Raw genomic sequence first — 17,632 nt, forward strand, 5'->3', positions numbered from 1 at the left:
TTCTGTGCTGAGAACTAAAGTTTATTATCTGTTCAATCAATATATTATTACCTTAAATGTTTCACAGGAGCTAGGGATCATTTTAGCCACAGCTGTGGATTAACAATAGTCAAAGCTTATTTTTGTCTGCCTGCATTTTTGATTTCCTTCACAGGTTAATTGTACATTATTACAAAATCCGATTCTTTTTGTACAGCAAAATAACTGTATGGACATGTATACATATATTGTATTTAACATATACTTTAACATATTTAACATGTATTGGTCTACCTGCCATCTGAGGGAGGGGGTGGGGGGAAGGAGAGGAAAAATTGGAACAAAAGGTTTTGCAATTGTCAATGCTGAAAAATTACCCATGCATATATCTTGTAAATAAAAAGCTATAATAATAATAATAATAAAAAGATAATAGTCAAAGCTTTTTTTTTTTTTTTTGCCTTCCTCAATGGCAATTATGGGTGGGAATAATATGAGGAAAGAGTTGTTTTGGGAGGCTGTCACCAAATTTGGGCTCAGCTCATGTACACCTAAACTTGAGATGCTGGGATATTTAGATTATACATTTTTACTTGTAAAGGAATAACAATATAGGGGAAAGCTCACCAGCCCAGCTCCTCCATTAACTAATTTTTGTAACTTTAAGAATGTGATCTAAATACTTTGGATGTCACTTTCCTCATCAGAGAACTGGATTAACTCATCTCTAAGGCCCTTTCCAGCTCTGAAGTTTTATTAACCTAATGGCACATATGGCAATTGTTTGAAAATTTTAAAATGACTATTTTTTCTAAAAGCATATATATTTTTTCCTAGTGAAAAAATTCTGTTTGACTACGTATATATGTGGATAAATTATTTCCTGCTGCAAATAGACTTTAAAAGGCAAACAGCATCTGCTCAGAACAGGAAATAACAATTGGGAAATTCATGTCTTTTCTTTCTATCTATTCTTAATTTCCATTGTTAACAGTTAATTGCTTTAAATAATGTTTTAAGTTTTGACCAAAGGTGTAATATATGAGAAACTACAGTCTGGGCTTGGCTTCCTAGTGTGAGATTTAAATGTAGTTTTATTTCAGTTATTAATGACTACTAATGGGGTATAATGAAGGCACAGCCTATTAGCTAAACAAATAAACAATTAACTTGAATTGTAACCTGAATTAACTTGATCATTGTTCTTTTTTGCTATTCAGACAGAAGTGTATTTCACTACTAAAGAGCTGTCACTACGAAAGAAAAACAATCACCAAATTCTGTTTTTTTGGTCACAAAATCCTAGAGTGATAAATCACCTTAAGATCATTGAGAACAATCCCTGCCCAAAGCATAGATGCCTTCTACAACATGTGGCATGGGAGACACTGGCATAGGACATCCCAGCATGGCGTGCCCTCATCAGAGAAGATGCTGTGCTCCATGAGCAAAGTCCAAAGGAAATTAGCCCAAAGGAAATGTGAAATACACAGAATTAGAGAATTTGCCCCAAATATTCATATGGACTATTTATGTCTGACCTGTGGCAGAGCATTCTGTGTTCATATTGGTCTGATCAGCCATAGTCAGACACACTGTAACTGAAAAAGGGACCCTAAAACACTAAAACTCCTCGAAGGAGAAATTCTTCTTGGACTCTGCCTCAGTGAGGGACCCCAGCAGAGGGAAAGAAGATAAACAGCGTCATTCTGTTATCTAGATGGGCTTGGTTCAGTCCTGAGCAAAAGAATTCCAGCCCTATTCAATTAAAGAAACTCATTCAATTCTATTCAAATTCAGCTCAAGCTGAAATCCAGCTAGTAGCCAAACTCCTATTATAAAAGAGCCAACCTAAAATCCTCTCTTTGCAGAGGTTCTAAACATGCCATGCTATGCCAAGGAGACCTCTGCCCTCTGGAATAATATTCTTTTCCAGTGCTACCCTCTCTTTCCCCTCATCTATTTCCCTAACTATGCCTCTCTGTTGGGATTTCTAACCTTACTTCCCAATCCCTATAATAAACCTCTTTTATCAATCTAGGTTTTCAGGTTTGTAAATTCCTTTATTGAGAATCTCTGTGCCGCCAGAAGGAGTTCCCCTCCCTATCCTTGCGCCAAAAACCAAGGGGGGTGCAGGGGAGCCAAACCTCTCCATCTGGTCCCCTGAACCCCAAACCTGCCACTAAACCTTACCATTTAACTGCCTGACCACTAGAAACCCTAATCTCATTTTGGCTCCCTAAATCTAGACCTTAGCATTTGGTTCCCTATGAAAGGGAACTCCAAAATCTAAACCTCATCATATTTTTGGTTCCCTGAAAGGAAACCCCCAAAACTAGACTTCACCTCATCATATTTAGATTCTAACATAGGTTGCAGAAACTTGCATGTGTAGGTCTAATAAAAATTAACAGTAAGGCTAGGACCAAACCTTTGTGCTTGTGGGACTGACTAAAGCCCATCTAAGCATTTTCAATGCTTTGCTTTGGGTTAAGCAACGCAAACAATAAATAAATTTTTGATAAAATTCGAGTTTGTATACTATGCCAGTATTAAAAGTTTTGCATTTTTTTTTAGTTTTTTTTTCAAAACTTATAAAATAGATGAACCAAGATTTTGGTTTGAAAGATGGTATACCTATCTAGTTTTATAAAAGCTTATTAAAACATTTAAGGATTTTCTATAATATCCTATAATATCCTTTTGGTTGTCTTTGGAAAAGAAAAACAGCAACTAACTAACAACATTTAGTGACATAGAAACCACCTAACCTCTGCTTACATAGCCCCAGTTATAGGAAACTGTAACTCTCGATACAATGTAAACTGCATCAGCTCAGGGTTTGTTTTACTTTTAGTGAGGAGCGCACAGGAAAATGTAATAGAAAGAACTTTAGCTATGGAGTCAGAGGACTAGGGTTCATATCAATTGATATTATCTCCTTATGTAACCTGTAGGCAAAACACTTAGCTTTCTTGGGACTCAGTTTCTTCATCTGTAAAATGAGGTTTTGGATTGAGATGGCCTCTGAAATTCCTTCTGGCCCTGGAGCTAAGATCTTAGATGATGTGGAGCAGGAACTTTAATCATTCATCCAGTTCTCGTTGTCATACCCAAAAGTAGTCCAACTCCTCAGATTATATTGATTAGCATATCTAAAACAGACTCAACCATCTCGCAGCAACTGCTCACTCATTGTGTAGCTGGTCTGTAAATGGAGGGAAAGCTGGTCCTTGACTAGGAACTATCCTAACTCCTCACTTTCTCCTCCCTACTCCTTAGAACCTGCCCTTATTCCCTACCTCTCTTCCCTCTTAAACCTTTAAAAGCCATTTCACTTAAAATATGCTGCTTAATCATTTTTTTGATTTAGCCTATGAATCCCTTTCATGTCAATAAAAGATAACTTTTGTGACTGTGACAAATATTTGTGTGAATTCCAAACTACTCTTCCATCACCTGGTTCTCACCTGGTATTTCTTCAACTTCTTCTCTAGGTACTTAAAAAATACTTGTTGATCGATTGCATTTTCAGCTCCAGTTTTTAAGAAGCCATTCCTTGTGTGTGTGTGTGTGTGTGTGTAATATATTTTTCCTTATGATTTCCACATAATGGCTCTGCTTCTTTCTTTTCTTTTAGGCTACACAGAATGAATGTAATCATTCTTTCATATTAAATGCTGGAAAGACACTTACAAAATCTCCAAACATTTTCTTCTCAAAGCTAAATATACCCAGTTTCTTTAACCATTTCTTCTATAACAAGGTTTCAGGCACTCTTATTGTCTTAATCTTCTTCCTTTGAAAGTGCTACTTGTTAATGCTCTTCTTAAAATGCGCTGCCCACACATGAATAATGTTGTGAATCTCATAGTTGACCTTAGAGGCATTTTCATGTAGAGATTAGTCTTCCCAATAAGTACTGAAATGCTTGTTGAAGAACCATCCATCCACTCTGGTACCAGATTTTTGTATTCTTTTCAGTGTCCAGGCAAACCCTGAGTGCTCTGTCTTTACTATTGTTACTACTTTTACTATTGTCACAGAAATAGACTTACACATGCTATCCCTACCATTTAATGATTGGTTAATTGTTCTTGGCTGTTTCTCATACTTTTCTAGCCCAGTTGTAATTAAGCAAGATCCTCTTTATTGTTCCTCATCTTGTGGGCTCTTGAAAAAGTAAATGTGATCTGCGTGGGTTCATTGGGGTTACATCCTGAAGTGAGTAGAAGGGAGAAAATATGGAATGAGGAAAGTGGGGTCTGAAGAAGTGGATTCAAGTCCAGGTTCTACTAATGACTAGCTTGAGCAAGGTCACTTATAGTACTTCTCTGGGGTTCAATTTCCTTGCCTGTAAAATGATGGAGCTGGATCAAATGAATTATTTCTGAGGCCCTTCCAGCACCAATCATTTATTTTTCTATAACTTTGGCACTTAGAAATGCTATAGCCTTCCCTTGTTACCTACTGTGGTGCTTGAGAGACCACTTAGCTGCTGAAGGCTCAGCAAGACAGAGTAGGTTGCTAATGAATTTTGCACTTCATTTTGCATTTAAGCCTACTGTTATTAGTTTGAAGGCATCAATCAGAACTTATTAATTCTATATACTTGTTTTATTTGGATAAGATATTATTTATCAATATAACTTAATTATGGTTTTGTTTTGTTTTTTTGGTCCCTGGGAATTCAAAGGGAAAAACATTTGAACTCTAAGACTGTATTTCCTTTAAGTAAAGAAGTAGGGGTCTAAAGTTATGGAATATGGCATAGACAATCAGGTGCAATTAATTGTCTTTAATCTTCTTTTGTTTTGTTTCAGGAGTAAGTTCTAAATGAGCAATTTTATTGGGAAATGACTATGTGGTAGAAAAAGAAGCATCAGTAAAATTTAAAAACAAGGAATTCTAAAGCTGAATAATGTGTAGAGAGCTATTCCTGGGCATGTATTCATAGCCATAAATTAAGGGGACCCAAGAGAGTCAGTTTGCAAATGTGTCGCTCATGGCTCCAGGACACATGAGCTACAGACAGTGGTTTTATGGCTTCTGTATTGATTTGGGATTTGAGTTTTTCATTACACTTGGGAGCTGCTTTTACAGTACAAACAACTCCTACTTTCTGTCCTTTTACATGCCATAATGATTGTCTTTGCTCCAGACTGTCCTATGGGGTTTGTGTGTGGGGTGTCTTCCATTTCTCTTCCTTCTAGCACTTCTCCTACAGTCACAGGGGCTGGCCTTTGACCTAGTGAATGTTACATTTGACCAGGAACTAGGAGGCCTGGATTCTAGCCCCAACTTAATTACTTAAGCAAAATAACTGGGCCTTTATTTCTTCCTGTATAAAAGGAGATGTCAAACTTTACCAAATTTTAATGTCCTTTTTTAGGGTTTTATACATAGTAGGTGTTTAATAAACTTATAATTGAATTCCAGCTCTAAATCCTGAAGTCCTATATTACTTATAAGTGTTACGCCCCTATGGACTACTCTAACCCGGTAGCTCCTCTTTGAACTACTCTTATTCTTTATTCTTAGATAGCACATATTTATACCCCCTTGAGGATCTGGGGGAAGGGGAGGTCCTCTAGGAACTTGGCATAATGGGATTGGCCCAAGAAGGAGGAGGGAGGCGTGCTAGGCTTTGAGAGCACTAAGGAGGGAGATGTGGCACCTGGGGTCAGACACTGCCTCCTGGAGCTATGCCCCACGTCCAAGTAGGACTCTCCTGTGCCTCGGAACCTCTCATCCCTCAGGTCCTCCCACATGCCTTGAACTGCATTCCTTGCTTCTAGAGGCTTTTTAACCCTTACATCTCCCCCTCTTTTATTAATAAGACCAAATGTTCTCATGTTGATGAATGAGAAGCTCTTCCTTAAGCACCTCTAAAGAATTTTTTAAGAATACATCTAAAGCATCCTAGCAAAGTAGGCAAAAGCAAAAGAAGCAACAATACAAAATGGCTACATAGAGCCCATGGGATACAGTAGAAGGGGTTGGGAAAGGATGTATGTTGGATCCAATCACAAGCCAGTCCAGCAAGGGTAGTCATCTCTCTGCTATGGCACTGTTTCGGGCGTTTCTTGGGTCATTTCCTTCTCTTCTTCTTCAGCCCTTGTTTTAATAGGGGCAACTTTCCTTGTCCTTCTTTCTGGAATCCAGCAGCCTTCCCTATCAGGATCTGCAAGACATGAATATCCCGACCCTCCCCAAAGTACTAAGGATGGACCTTGCCAATGTCCTTCCTCATCCTTCCAAAGGCCTTTTGAATGTTCTCTAGCGCTTGAAGCGCAGTTTCCATGGAGCTTAGTTTTCTGTCTTGTCTATAAATTGTGCCAAATATATCATTCCTGGAGAGAGGCTGGTATCCCTATCCAGGCACAAAACACTGTAAATATATAAAGTCTTATCCATATCTACCTGTGTGGGCCTTTGGGGATTCTGTCTACTTTCTCCCCCTTTCTGTTTAAGAGGGGTGGCCTTCAGAGTATGATGGGCCCATTCCACTAGGGCCTGACCCTGCGGATTATAGAGAATCCTTGTGACATGTTTAATGGTAAATGCGGTGAAGAAGGTGGCCATCTGCTTAGAGGTATAAGCTGGCCCATTGTTGGTCTTTATAATATTAGGAACTCCATGAAAGAAGTAACTATACAAATGTTTAATGACTGAAGGAATGTTCTCATGGGAGGTCACTGTGGCCAAAAGGAATCTAGAAAAGGTTTCAATACAGATGTGGATGGCCACATGGCCCACATGTGTCACATCCATTTGCCACAAATCATTGGAGAATAAACTCTGGGGATTAACTCCTTTACTGGTTGGAGGAAGGAGAAACTGAACACACTGCTTCCCTATCTGTTGGGCTTGTTCCCAGGTGAGGCCATAAAGGCGATGTAGAGAATTACTGGGTAAGTGGAGAAAATCATGGACACATTCAGGGGGTGTGGTGCCTATGAGAAGGGAGCATTGTAAAGCATGATCCACCACCTCATTGCCCCCAAATATGTCTCTTGCACAGCACTGGTAAGAGTATACATGCAAGATGTAAATAGGATGTTTTCTAGTCTGTAAAATCAGCTGCAAATCAGCAAGAAGGTCAGCAATTGAAGGATTCTGAGGCTGTAGGACAGCATCCTCAATGCCTCTGAGCACTTGGACAGCATGTAAGCCATCTGATATGATGTTAATGGGCTCTGGGTATCTCTTATATCCTTTAAGATGTCATATAAAGGTTGCATCAAAGAAATAGGAATAAGGGCATGAACCCTTAACCACTGAATTTGTCCAACCAGTTTCTGAAATAGGTTCAGAGTATTCACCTTGTCTAAGTGTAAGTTAGGTATCTGATTAGTCACTGTAGAAATCCCCATGCAGATTCCCAGGTAAATGATGGGATAGTTATATTGGATCTTTTTGGGGACTACCACCAGTCATGTGGAACAAGAACGCTCATGGTCTCTTTGAGCAGGGCAGAGAGATTTTTCCCACTGCTCCTTGATAACAGTATATCATTCATATAATGCAGTATCATAGCATGAAGCCACGCCTTCCTAATTGGTTCTAGTACTGGTGCTATATACACCTGACACAAAGTGGGACTACAACACATGCCTTGGGGGAGAACTTTCCATTGGTAGCGCAGATCAGGCCCTGCATTGTTTACAGAGGGAATGGTAAAACCAAACCTTTTCTTATCTTCTGGGGCCAGAGGGATAGAGAAGAAACTATCTTGTATGTCTATTACTGTAACTGGCCAGCTGGTGGGTACTAGGTTAGGAGCTGGCATGCCAGACTGTAGGGCTCCTATAGGTTCAATAGTAGCATCAATGGCCCTAAGGTCCACTCGCATTCTGAATTTTCCAGATTTTTTCTTTATGATAAATACAAAGTTATTCCATGGCCTGGACATTGGTTCTATATGTCTGGCCTTCAACTGTTGTTGCATAATTCCATGTAAGGTTTGGGCTTTATAAACTGAGAAAGGCCATTGGGGCACCCAAACCGGGATGTTAATGGTTTGGGCTTGATATGAAAGGTGGTGCCCAAACTCCCAATGACCCCAATTAAAAATCCTGTGGAGAGGGTATATAAACTGAGACCCCACAGGCCTTCAATACATCCCTGCCCCATAGATTGTACCTGAGACCTGCAACCACCAGGGGTTGGAATATCCCCTGTTTGTCTGCAAACTGCCAGGGCAGGTCTTCTGCTTCAATCCCTATAGATATAGCAGCCACAACGGCATCCATTTGAAAGGCACTGGAGCCGATATTCTCACATCTCTTTATCATCTCTTCCAGGCCAGGCTCCCCATCTAAAGAAAGCATGGCTTTCTGGTAGTTACTATTAACATTCTCCCCTGCTAATTTCTGTACAAGGAGGCTGGAGGCTTCTCCTCTGCGCACTGACCTCTCAACAGCCACCTGTAGGCTAGCCACAAAATCAGAAAAAGATTCATATGGGTCCTGTTTAATTCTAGTCATTGAGGGCCTCTGCTTTCCAGAAGCTTGAATTTTGCTAAATGCTCTTTGGACATACTGGGACACAGCTGCATATACTGCTGCATCATATTGCATTTGAGCCTCATTTCTTTTGTATTTTCCAGCTTTCTGTATTATTTGTCCTAAACTTGTCTGGGAATCTCCAAAGCCTTCACAAGTGGGCACAGAGGGAGCGGATGGGAGACATATCTCCTCAGGGTGGGCGGGGGAGAAGGGAGAAGGCCATGCCTCGGAGACAGAGGCGACCTTCCCTCTGTTCACTTTCTCCTCCCTCGTCTTATCACCTTCCTTTACTTCAAGGTCATGTGTCTCTCTCTTTACTTTCTCATTACTCATCTTATCCCTGCCCCCTCCTGTTCCATTATATCCACTTCCTGCTTCTTCCTCACTACTTCTTCCTTCTTTCACGTCATATCCACCTCCTTCATTTTCCTGTTTATTTCCTGGTTCTTTCCCACAGCTAACTTCCGCCGGCTCCATTTTATGGGCACGAGTGCCGGTTTACGACCCTCATTTGTTTTATGACTCTCGGTTTGCACTTCATTATCTACTTTTAATGGATTGAGGCTTGCACCTCTTAAAGTACCCCCAATCACTTGATGTCATTCCAGGATGGCTCCCGGAGTTTCCTTATCATAGGAAGCCACTGACTACCTACTACCTCCCACATTTTTAAAGTCATTTCCAATTCTGCTTGCTTTACTATTCTATAAGCTTCTTTCCCTGGTACCTCCTGGTCTGGGACCCTCACAACAAACGGTCCCATTTTCCTAACTTTCTACTCTTTCTAGAGCAGAGTTCTGTCTTTCTTCCCACCTGTAGGCCTACTACAAGGTGAGGTCCTAGCCAAAAATTGTCCCCGTTGGGCGCCACTTGTTATGCCCCTATGGATTACTCTAACCCGGTAGCTCCTCTTTGAACTACTCTTAATGCCCGTTCATCAACGGCACGGCTAGGCCATGCTTACCTGCCTTCGGGCACCAACCCGGATCCCATAGAGACAGACCACCAGGAGGTAGGGGTGAAGCGAAAGAGAACTTTATTCTTAGATAGCACATATTTATACCCCCTTGAGGGTCTGGGGGAAGGGGAGGTCCTCTAGGAACTTGGCATAATGGGATTGGCCCAAGAAGGAGGAGGGAGGCGTGCTAAGCTTTGAGAGCACTAAGGAGGGAGATGTGGCACCCGGGGTCAGACACCGCCTCCTGGAGCTATGCCCCACGTCCACGTAGGACTTGCCTGCGCCTTGAAACCTCTCATCCTTCAGGTCCTCCCACATGCCTTGAACTGCATTCCTTGCTTCTAGAAGCTTTTTAACCCTTACAATAAGGTTCTTTATGGTTGTAACAAAGAATCATAGAACTGAAAATCCCTCACTTTAGAGATGAAGAAACTGAGGACCAGGGTGGGGGGTGGGAGATGGGGGAAGGCAATGAGGAGGGGGACTAACTTGCTCTATGATACAAGACATCATATATTATTCATTTGTTTATTCAATAATCACATATAAAACTTCATCTCCTATCTTTACCTATAATTCTTTCCCTCCTCTCTCTTCTATTGAAATACTTTATATTCTTTGAGATTCAGTTTAAGCACAAACTTTTGCATAGTATCCTCAGCTATTTGCCATTCCCTTTCTCTTCTCTCCAGATCTCTTAAACCTGCTTTGAATATGTTTTGTATATAACTATATGTGGGAGCTTCCCTATTTGAATGTAAAGTCCTAAAGGATAGGGATTGTTTCCTTATCTAGCTAACATTTAAGTGTGTGTGTGAAATAATTTACTCTTCTAGTCTTTTGGTAAATGATTCTAACCCATTCCCATCTTCAGTGATCTTCAAGGAGATATAAAAATACTGACAATTTTATCACTTAGCAAACAGAATTAATTTTTATTCTTTTTTCAGGCAAAAAGGTCCAGAGACTATGTCATAAACTCCATGGGACATCCAAACAATTTTCATCCAAATTCCCAGATGGCAGATACTGACCAGAAAAGCAGAGGTGGGCTTCTAGGGCATCTACTAGAATGCCACAGCTTAGCCAGCACAGATTGTCATCAATCTTGTCTACCTCCCTCATCATGATCAGTGATGTCTTGCCCCCTCATCTAGAACTCTAGAGACTTTGCTTCCTATCCTTCTTCCTCCTCACCAATTAATCCATTCAGTTTGTTTTTTTTTCCCCTTTGGAAAGAATTCCCTGCATGGAATTTGAGAGATGAGCCAAACTTTACCCTTTACATTTGTCTGGTGCAACTCCTCCAGATCATTTAACCAACTAGCAATACTCCAGGGTCTATCTGGTTGGTGCTGGGCTCTATCATCACCTGCACAGAAACCATTCCTCCTCCTTACACCCTTTTTTCTTCTTCTTAATAATCAAATCAATAAAACCACTAGAAGCAACTATATGGTGAAGTAGAAAGAGCATTGCACATGGAGTTAACACAGATTAGAAATCAATTCTACCTCAGGATTTTATTAGCTATGTGATCTAGGGCAAGTTACAACCTCCAAATGCCTAAATTTCTTCCTCTGTAAAATGGGAAGAATAATGGAATCTACCTTCCAAGGTTGTTGTGAAGATTAGATAACATAATAATTTTACAAATTTTAGAGTCCTATGTAAATACTAGTCATCATTGCAGTCACAGTCGTTGTCATCATCATCATCATCATCACCAACATAGAAAGGCCAGGACAATCTGTTGATCTGTCTTGATCTACTTAAAATTTCTAGGACTGCTTAAGCCAAAATTGCCTTCCTTGGTCATCACTCTCCCAGCCCTTTCTATTCCTCTAGAAGAATGTAAATTCTTCCGGGACACTAATCATATTTGTGTCTCATTGTGCCCAGACCAGTGCCTGGCATAAACTGGGTGCTTAATAACTCTTTGGTGACTGATTCATTGAAAATTTCCCTAGAAAACTGGCAAGTGAAAAGAAGAATTCTGAATCTAGGAGAGAAAGCTTTAGTACTTCTTTTACCTTCTGACAATCCTCCCAGTCAATTCTAATTCCTAGTTCCTTGATCTTTTAAGGGGGCAATTTGGTAGAGAGCTCAGGAATTCAAATAAGTCTTGTTAGGTGGTTGGTATGTTTGAGGTAAGGAAGGGAATTGAAGGGTTAATGGCATTTGGCAGCAGGACAAAAGAACTCTAATTTTCCTTACTATTTAATTTTTAAAAATGTACCTTTTCCCCACTTTAAAGTAAGGTCTTTCAAGGCAAAGCATCAAAGAAAGCATTTATTTTTCAAGATTCTTTATGTTAGAGAATTAGTTACAATCAGAAAAGAAGAGCATGATTTCTTTATAATGGAATCATAATAAAATTTTTACTGATTTATGACATCTTTAAGGACAATAGAGCAAGGAGATCACAAAATATTCTACTCCCCAAAGGCTGAGAATTATTATTCTAAATATTAAATTTGAACTTTTTGTTCCATCCTCCTCAGTAGTAAGTCACCATTTATAGCATACTCATTAGATCATCAGTCTTGAGTGTCACACAATCCTTTGCTAAATGTATGAGTATTTATGAAGGAAAAGATTCTGTGGGCAGGCAATTAATCACAGACACAGAAAATTTTGTTCTACTCAGGAGTTGTCTCACTTAGGATCCCTCAGTATTGAACACTCATGTTCTCTAGCTAGGTCCTTTCTTTCTGACTTTCTAAGAAGGCTCTAGTCTCTTCTCTCATTACCCCTCTTTGTGACTTTTTTCCCTAGATTTTCTATAAGCAATATAAGCCATTGAAAAATGAGGCTCCTTATTTCTAGTTTCTTCAAGCCTTACCATCATCTGAGCAAAAATCACCAAAATCTTATTCCCATGAGTTTTATATTTTTGAAAAAACATTATTTTAAATTTATTTTAATTATTTTATTTTTAATTTATAGAATAAAACAAGCATTTCCATAACACAGTATAATAAAGATATGATTACACATGAAATTGCAGATTTACTATGTGTAACATGCTATTTCTTTTAAATATATAATTGCTTTATAAGTTCTTTTTCCCATCTCCCCAACCCTATAAATGGCTACCATTAGACATAAATATGTATATAGGTACGTATATATGTAAAATCATTCTATACATAAGTCTACTTATTAGTTATGATCTGGATGCAGATGTCTTCCTTCATGTGTCTTTTGTAGGTAATTTGGGTATTTATAATCGTTAAAATGACTTTGTTCTTAAAACAATATTGCTATTACTCTATATCATGTTCTCTTAGTTTTGTTCATTTTACTGTTCAGTATTTTGTGCAACTCTGTCTATGTTTTTCTAAGATCACTGAGCTCAGCATTTCTTGTAGCACAGTAGTGTTCCCCTGAAATTTCTGGTGGGGTCTTCAGCCTGATCAATTCACTGGAATTCTAGAAGACCTGTATTTCCATTCTTCCACTATTTAACTGGTTGCATTTATTACCTTGGACAAGTCACTTAGAGTCTTTGAGTCTTTCTTAATCAATAAAATGGGGATAAAATCCTTATAATCAATCAATAAAACAATCAATCCATACTCATTAAACACCTACAATGTGCCAACCACTTTGCCACAAGGGTCAAATGAGAATAATGTTATAGAAGTCTCTGTAAGCCATAAAAAGAATTATCTAAATGTTAGTTTTTACTTTTAAACAACCTATTTTTCAGTAAACTCTCATTTGGAAGATATCTTAGAAATTATCTAATCTAAATTGACATTTTAAAATGGAAAAATTGAAGTCCAATGGTGACTTATCAGTTCTTGTGGTCTTTTTCAGGAGTGGGGTTGCAACTTATCTTCTCTGATTCCATAGGTCAGACCCAATGTAACATAAGTACCATGTTTCAGAACTAAGATTTGAACCCAGATCTTCTGATTTCAGATCCAAAATTTCAAAGGCTTCATAACCTTAAGCCTGGATTATTGCAATAGCCCATTTGTTGGTCTTTTTTCCCTTAAATCTGTTCCCATTCCAGTCCATTCTCCATTCAGCTGTCAAATTAGTCTTCCTAAAGTACAGTTCTATATAATGTCACTCCCCTATTTAATACTTCCAGGGGCTCTCTATTATTTCTAGGATCAAATATAAAACTCCTCTTTTGGGTATCCAAAATCTTTCACAAACTGGTTCTTTTCTACTTGATTTGCTTTTTTCATACCTCAGCCATTCAACGACACTAATTTCTTTGCTGTTCCCTCTAGATTATTTCATTTTCTGTCCCCCATGCTCGGAATACTTTATCCTTGTCTCTTCCTCTTCACTTCTCTGGCTTCCTTCAAATCCCAGCTAAAATTCCTCCTTCCATCAGTAGTCTTTCTTAATCCCTCTTAATTCTGGTGTATTTACACTGTTGATTATTTCAATTTATATTGTATATATCTTGTTTAAATATAATTGTTTTTATGTTATCTCTCCCCCTCCTCCCACCCTTCAAAATTAGACTGAGTTCTTTGAGAGCAGACATTGTTTTTGGCCTTTCTTTGTATCCTTAGGATTTAGCATTGGAAGCTGGTACATAGTAGATGCTTAATAAATGTTTATTGATTGACCAACTATTTCTTTCCCTTCATCTGTTATGTAAGTGAATCCTTGTATATCCTTTCTAGTTTACATATCAAAGGACTCATTTACATAAAATACCCAGAAAGCTCATTTACCCAGAAAGTCATTAGGAAACCATTAGCAAATGCAAAAAAGTTAGAATGCATTGGAATTTTTCTTCAGAGACAGCAAACATATGTTATCTCATTTAATCCTTGCAGCTAACCTGTAAGGTAAGTGCTATTAAAGATTCCCATTCTACAGTGAGGAAATTGAATGCTAATTGACTTGCCCAGTGTCACATAACTGCTAAGTCTTATAAGTACCTTTATTTAGTTTGAAACTCAATCTTCCTGATATTCATTTTATTATGTATAAAGAGTAGGATTAGGATAGGGAGGGAAGGAAGGATGCAACAGAGGATATTTTAAGTTTTATTTGTAAGTGCATATGGTTTTTTAACATCGTTAATCTCACTTCCCAGGTTAAGCAGGTATTTATCTTGAGATAATTCAGAAATGTTATAGTGAAATCCCAAAGGTAGATTACTTCCTTGTCTACCCCTGATGATAGCTGTGGCTCTAAAATTATGGAGCCTGAGTATATGCTGGAAACTAAGGGGAAGTTCTAGAATAGGCTAGCACTAAAAGAAACCTTTTAGATCATCTAATATTCTAAAAAAGAAATGTATCCAAAGATGGTCAGTCATTTCAAAACTTTGTGGAATAATTGTTGGCAAATTCGTTTACTGTTCCAAAAAGAATTCAATGCATCTTCATGTGTAGATGGTTTGTAGGCTTTGGGATCTCACAGTCATTCCCATCTCCTAAGGATCCAACATATCCCTTTTTTACTTAGAATCATTGGAAGCCATTTTGGTGGCTATCTAGGCCAGGGGTTCTTAAATTGCCATTGACAAATTAAAAAAATCCCCCCCCCCCAATTGTACTTCAACATACTGTTTCTGTGTTTCATCCTGTGGAGTTTTTGTTTTATTTTATTTTATTCATTTAAAAACATGAATTTAATTTAAAAACATGTAAGGGGTCAAAAGCTTCATTAATTTGCTCTAGAGTTGTACCACAAACAAAAATAGATTAAGAACCCATGATCTTGGCCAACCACTTTGTTTAGAGATGAATTAAGTGAGACCCAGAGCAAATACAGTTGTTAATGGAAGATCTGGGACTGTAACTTAAGTCTCCCGAAATTCTAGAGCAAGACCTTTCCTTGACACCATCTTAATAAGCAGTCATCTCACTTTACTTCTCTCCATGTCTTAGAGATCCCAAACTCATTGTCAAGGTAGCCTTCACTGAACAACTCATTTTTTGGGGGGTGGGGTATAGGATGGGTATGTCTAAATATTCTTCTGAGAAATTCTCAATATGGAAACTTCTCTCTGATGCAGAGCTCCTCTTTAATTTCTGAGTCTTTGATAATTATTCTGAGTCACTGAAGTTCTAATTTGTCTGTGGTTATATGCTAGAATGTGGTCAGAGATAGAGCTTGACCCTAATTTTTTTCTAACTACAAGCATACCTGCTGCCCACTATACCAAACTCCTACTTCAAAGAGTGCAATAAAATAAGAAATCAGTTGCATATTGAAGAACAGTGACAGTTTGAGTATCCCTAGAAAGGAAAAAGTGTTCCATTCTCCTTAGCTTACCTTGCGTGAGTTATTGCGGCCACCCATTCGTCACAATCTTTAGCATCTTCTGTTCTCAATTCTAGGGTTTTCTGATTCTCATGATTGAAGTTAACCGTGAAATAATGCTGTTAAAATGAAATAAAAAAAATCTTATGATTACCTGGTTACTCTCACGAGTAGCATTTCTATTTATTTATCAATTTAGCTATTTCTAAAGAGCTCACTGCCACATTAGCTAAGCCCCATCCATTATGTATGATCATCTGAATTCTGTTTTATTTATCAGTTTAAAGCTCTTGCTTGGGGCTTGTTTTGTAAAACGTAATGGAACTGATGCTTAGGACACATTGTGAGAGGGAAACAGAACCCAGAAAGCCACACTTACCAACAAATTGCAAACAAGCAGGTTGGGAATGCTGTCAAATGTTTCAAAAGGAGCATAATGGTGGAAACAAAGGAGGGAGCTAGAGTGGGGAGGGTTTCATTTTGGAAATTTGAGTTAATTATAAACTAGCTGCTTCTCATTGTCTGCATCTTCATCAGAGAGTGTTTGTTCATTCCCTTGCCTTGCTGTGCTAGGCACTTTGCAGAGGAACAGAAAGGCCATTACTCCTCCATCCCAGGAGTTCTCTTGTCTGTAAGTTAAAATCCATCCTCCTCCACCTGGCATTTAAGACTCTCCACAGTCTGGCTCCACACAAGCTTTGTGGATTCTGCTTTCCTGCCATAATGGCTTACATAGCATTCACCAAGCTTGGCATTCATTTACTACCTCCATGCTTTTGCACAGGTAGCAATGCTACAGTGGCATTTCACATGCCTGGAAAGCCCTCTGCATGTTTGGAAGGCACTCATTTTGCATATGCTGCTCTAATTTTTTTTCAACCTTAAGGAACAAGTTATCTATTCCAGGGTAAACTCATTACTTCTGAACTCACTACCCAAGCCTTGATTGACATCACATTCTCAGTTTCCCTACTTTTTTGATTGGAGGGAGAAGTACCAAATGTCTTCCTTTATAGAAGGCAGAAATTGGACTCTTAGTTCACCCCAGTTTTCATCTGCTGCTATTCCTGGTTTAAACTCCATGGAACAAGATGCCCTGCCCCAAGTATCCCCATTTCCTCCATTCCCCAATGCTTTCTTCTCTCTTTTTATGTGTTATATTCCCCTGTAGATTGTAAGCACTTTGAAGGCAAGAACTTCTTTCTTTTTAACTTTATGCCCAGAATTTAGCACAACAATTGATACATAGTAGGCATTTAAAATATTGATTGAATTGGGATAGATTCCCTCCTCATCTAAATCTGTTAGAATCTCTAAGTTTCTTAAAGGCTCAACTTTTGTATCACTTCTGATATCCTTAGTGGTTTATGGGTAAGAGATGAAGTAGATGGAACATTGGGCCTATAGTTAGAAAATTCTGAGTTCAAACATGAACTCATACGCTATACTAGTTGTCCCTGGGTAAGTTACTTCACCTCTGTCTGCCTCAATTTCTTCAGTTGCAAAGGGCAGATTATAAAAACAACTACCTTTCTTTTAATTGTGCGAACTAAAGGACATAGTATTCCTAAAGTGCTTGACACATTGCCTTGTACCAAGTATGCACTTGATATATGTATATTTCTTTATTCTTCCTTCCTCAATTTTCTTTCCCTTCTCCTCAAATTATCATGCAGGTATCCACACGTACATATTAAACACACACACACACATATATATATAAACACAAAATAGGGTAATTAGGTGGTGCACTGATAGAATGCTAAGCCTGGAGTCAGGAAGAAATCTTCATGAGTTTGAACCTGACTTCTGACACTTACTAGCTATATGACCTTGGACAAATCACTTGTTTGGCTCAGCTTCCTTATCTGTAAAATGAGCTGGAGAAGGAAATGGAATGTTTTTCATTTTGTCTTTGTAAGTCCAGCACCTTGCC

At 38.6% G+C, this 17,632-nt stretch overlaps 1 protein-coding gene across 2 annotated transcripts in view; it reads right to left on the reverse strand.

Annotated features, from left to right (window-relative positions):
• The window catches only part of RASGRF1 (Ras protein specific guanine nucleotide releasing factor 1), a 208,526-nt gene that overhangs the window by 133,349 nt on the left and 57,545 nt on the right, over positions 1-17,632 (reverse strand). For both annotated transcript variants that reach the window (XR_004232452.1, XM_012542350.2), the window contains exon 2: positions 15,709-15,815. Coding sequence is in view for 1 of the 2 variants with exons in the window: in XM_012542350.2 (XP_012397804.1) it covers positions 15,709-15,815 (107 nt within the window). In the remaining variant the exon portion in view is untranslated. The remainder of the gene's footprint in view (positions 1-15,708; positions 15,816-17,632) is intronic.

This window comes from Sarcophilus harrisii, chromosome 2 (genome assembly GCF_902635505.1).
Source record: "Sarcophilus harrisii chromosome 2, mSarHar1.11, whole genome shotgun sequence".
Taxonomy (NCBI): Eukaryota; Metazoa; Chordata; class Mammalia; order Dasyuromorphia; family Dasyuridae; genus Sarcophilus; species Sarcophilus harrisii.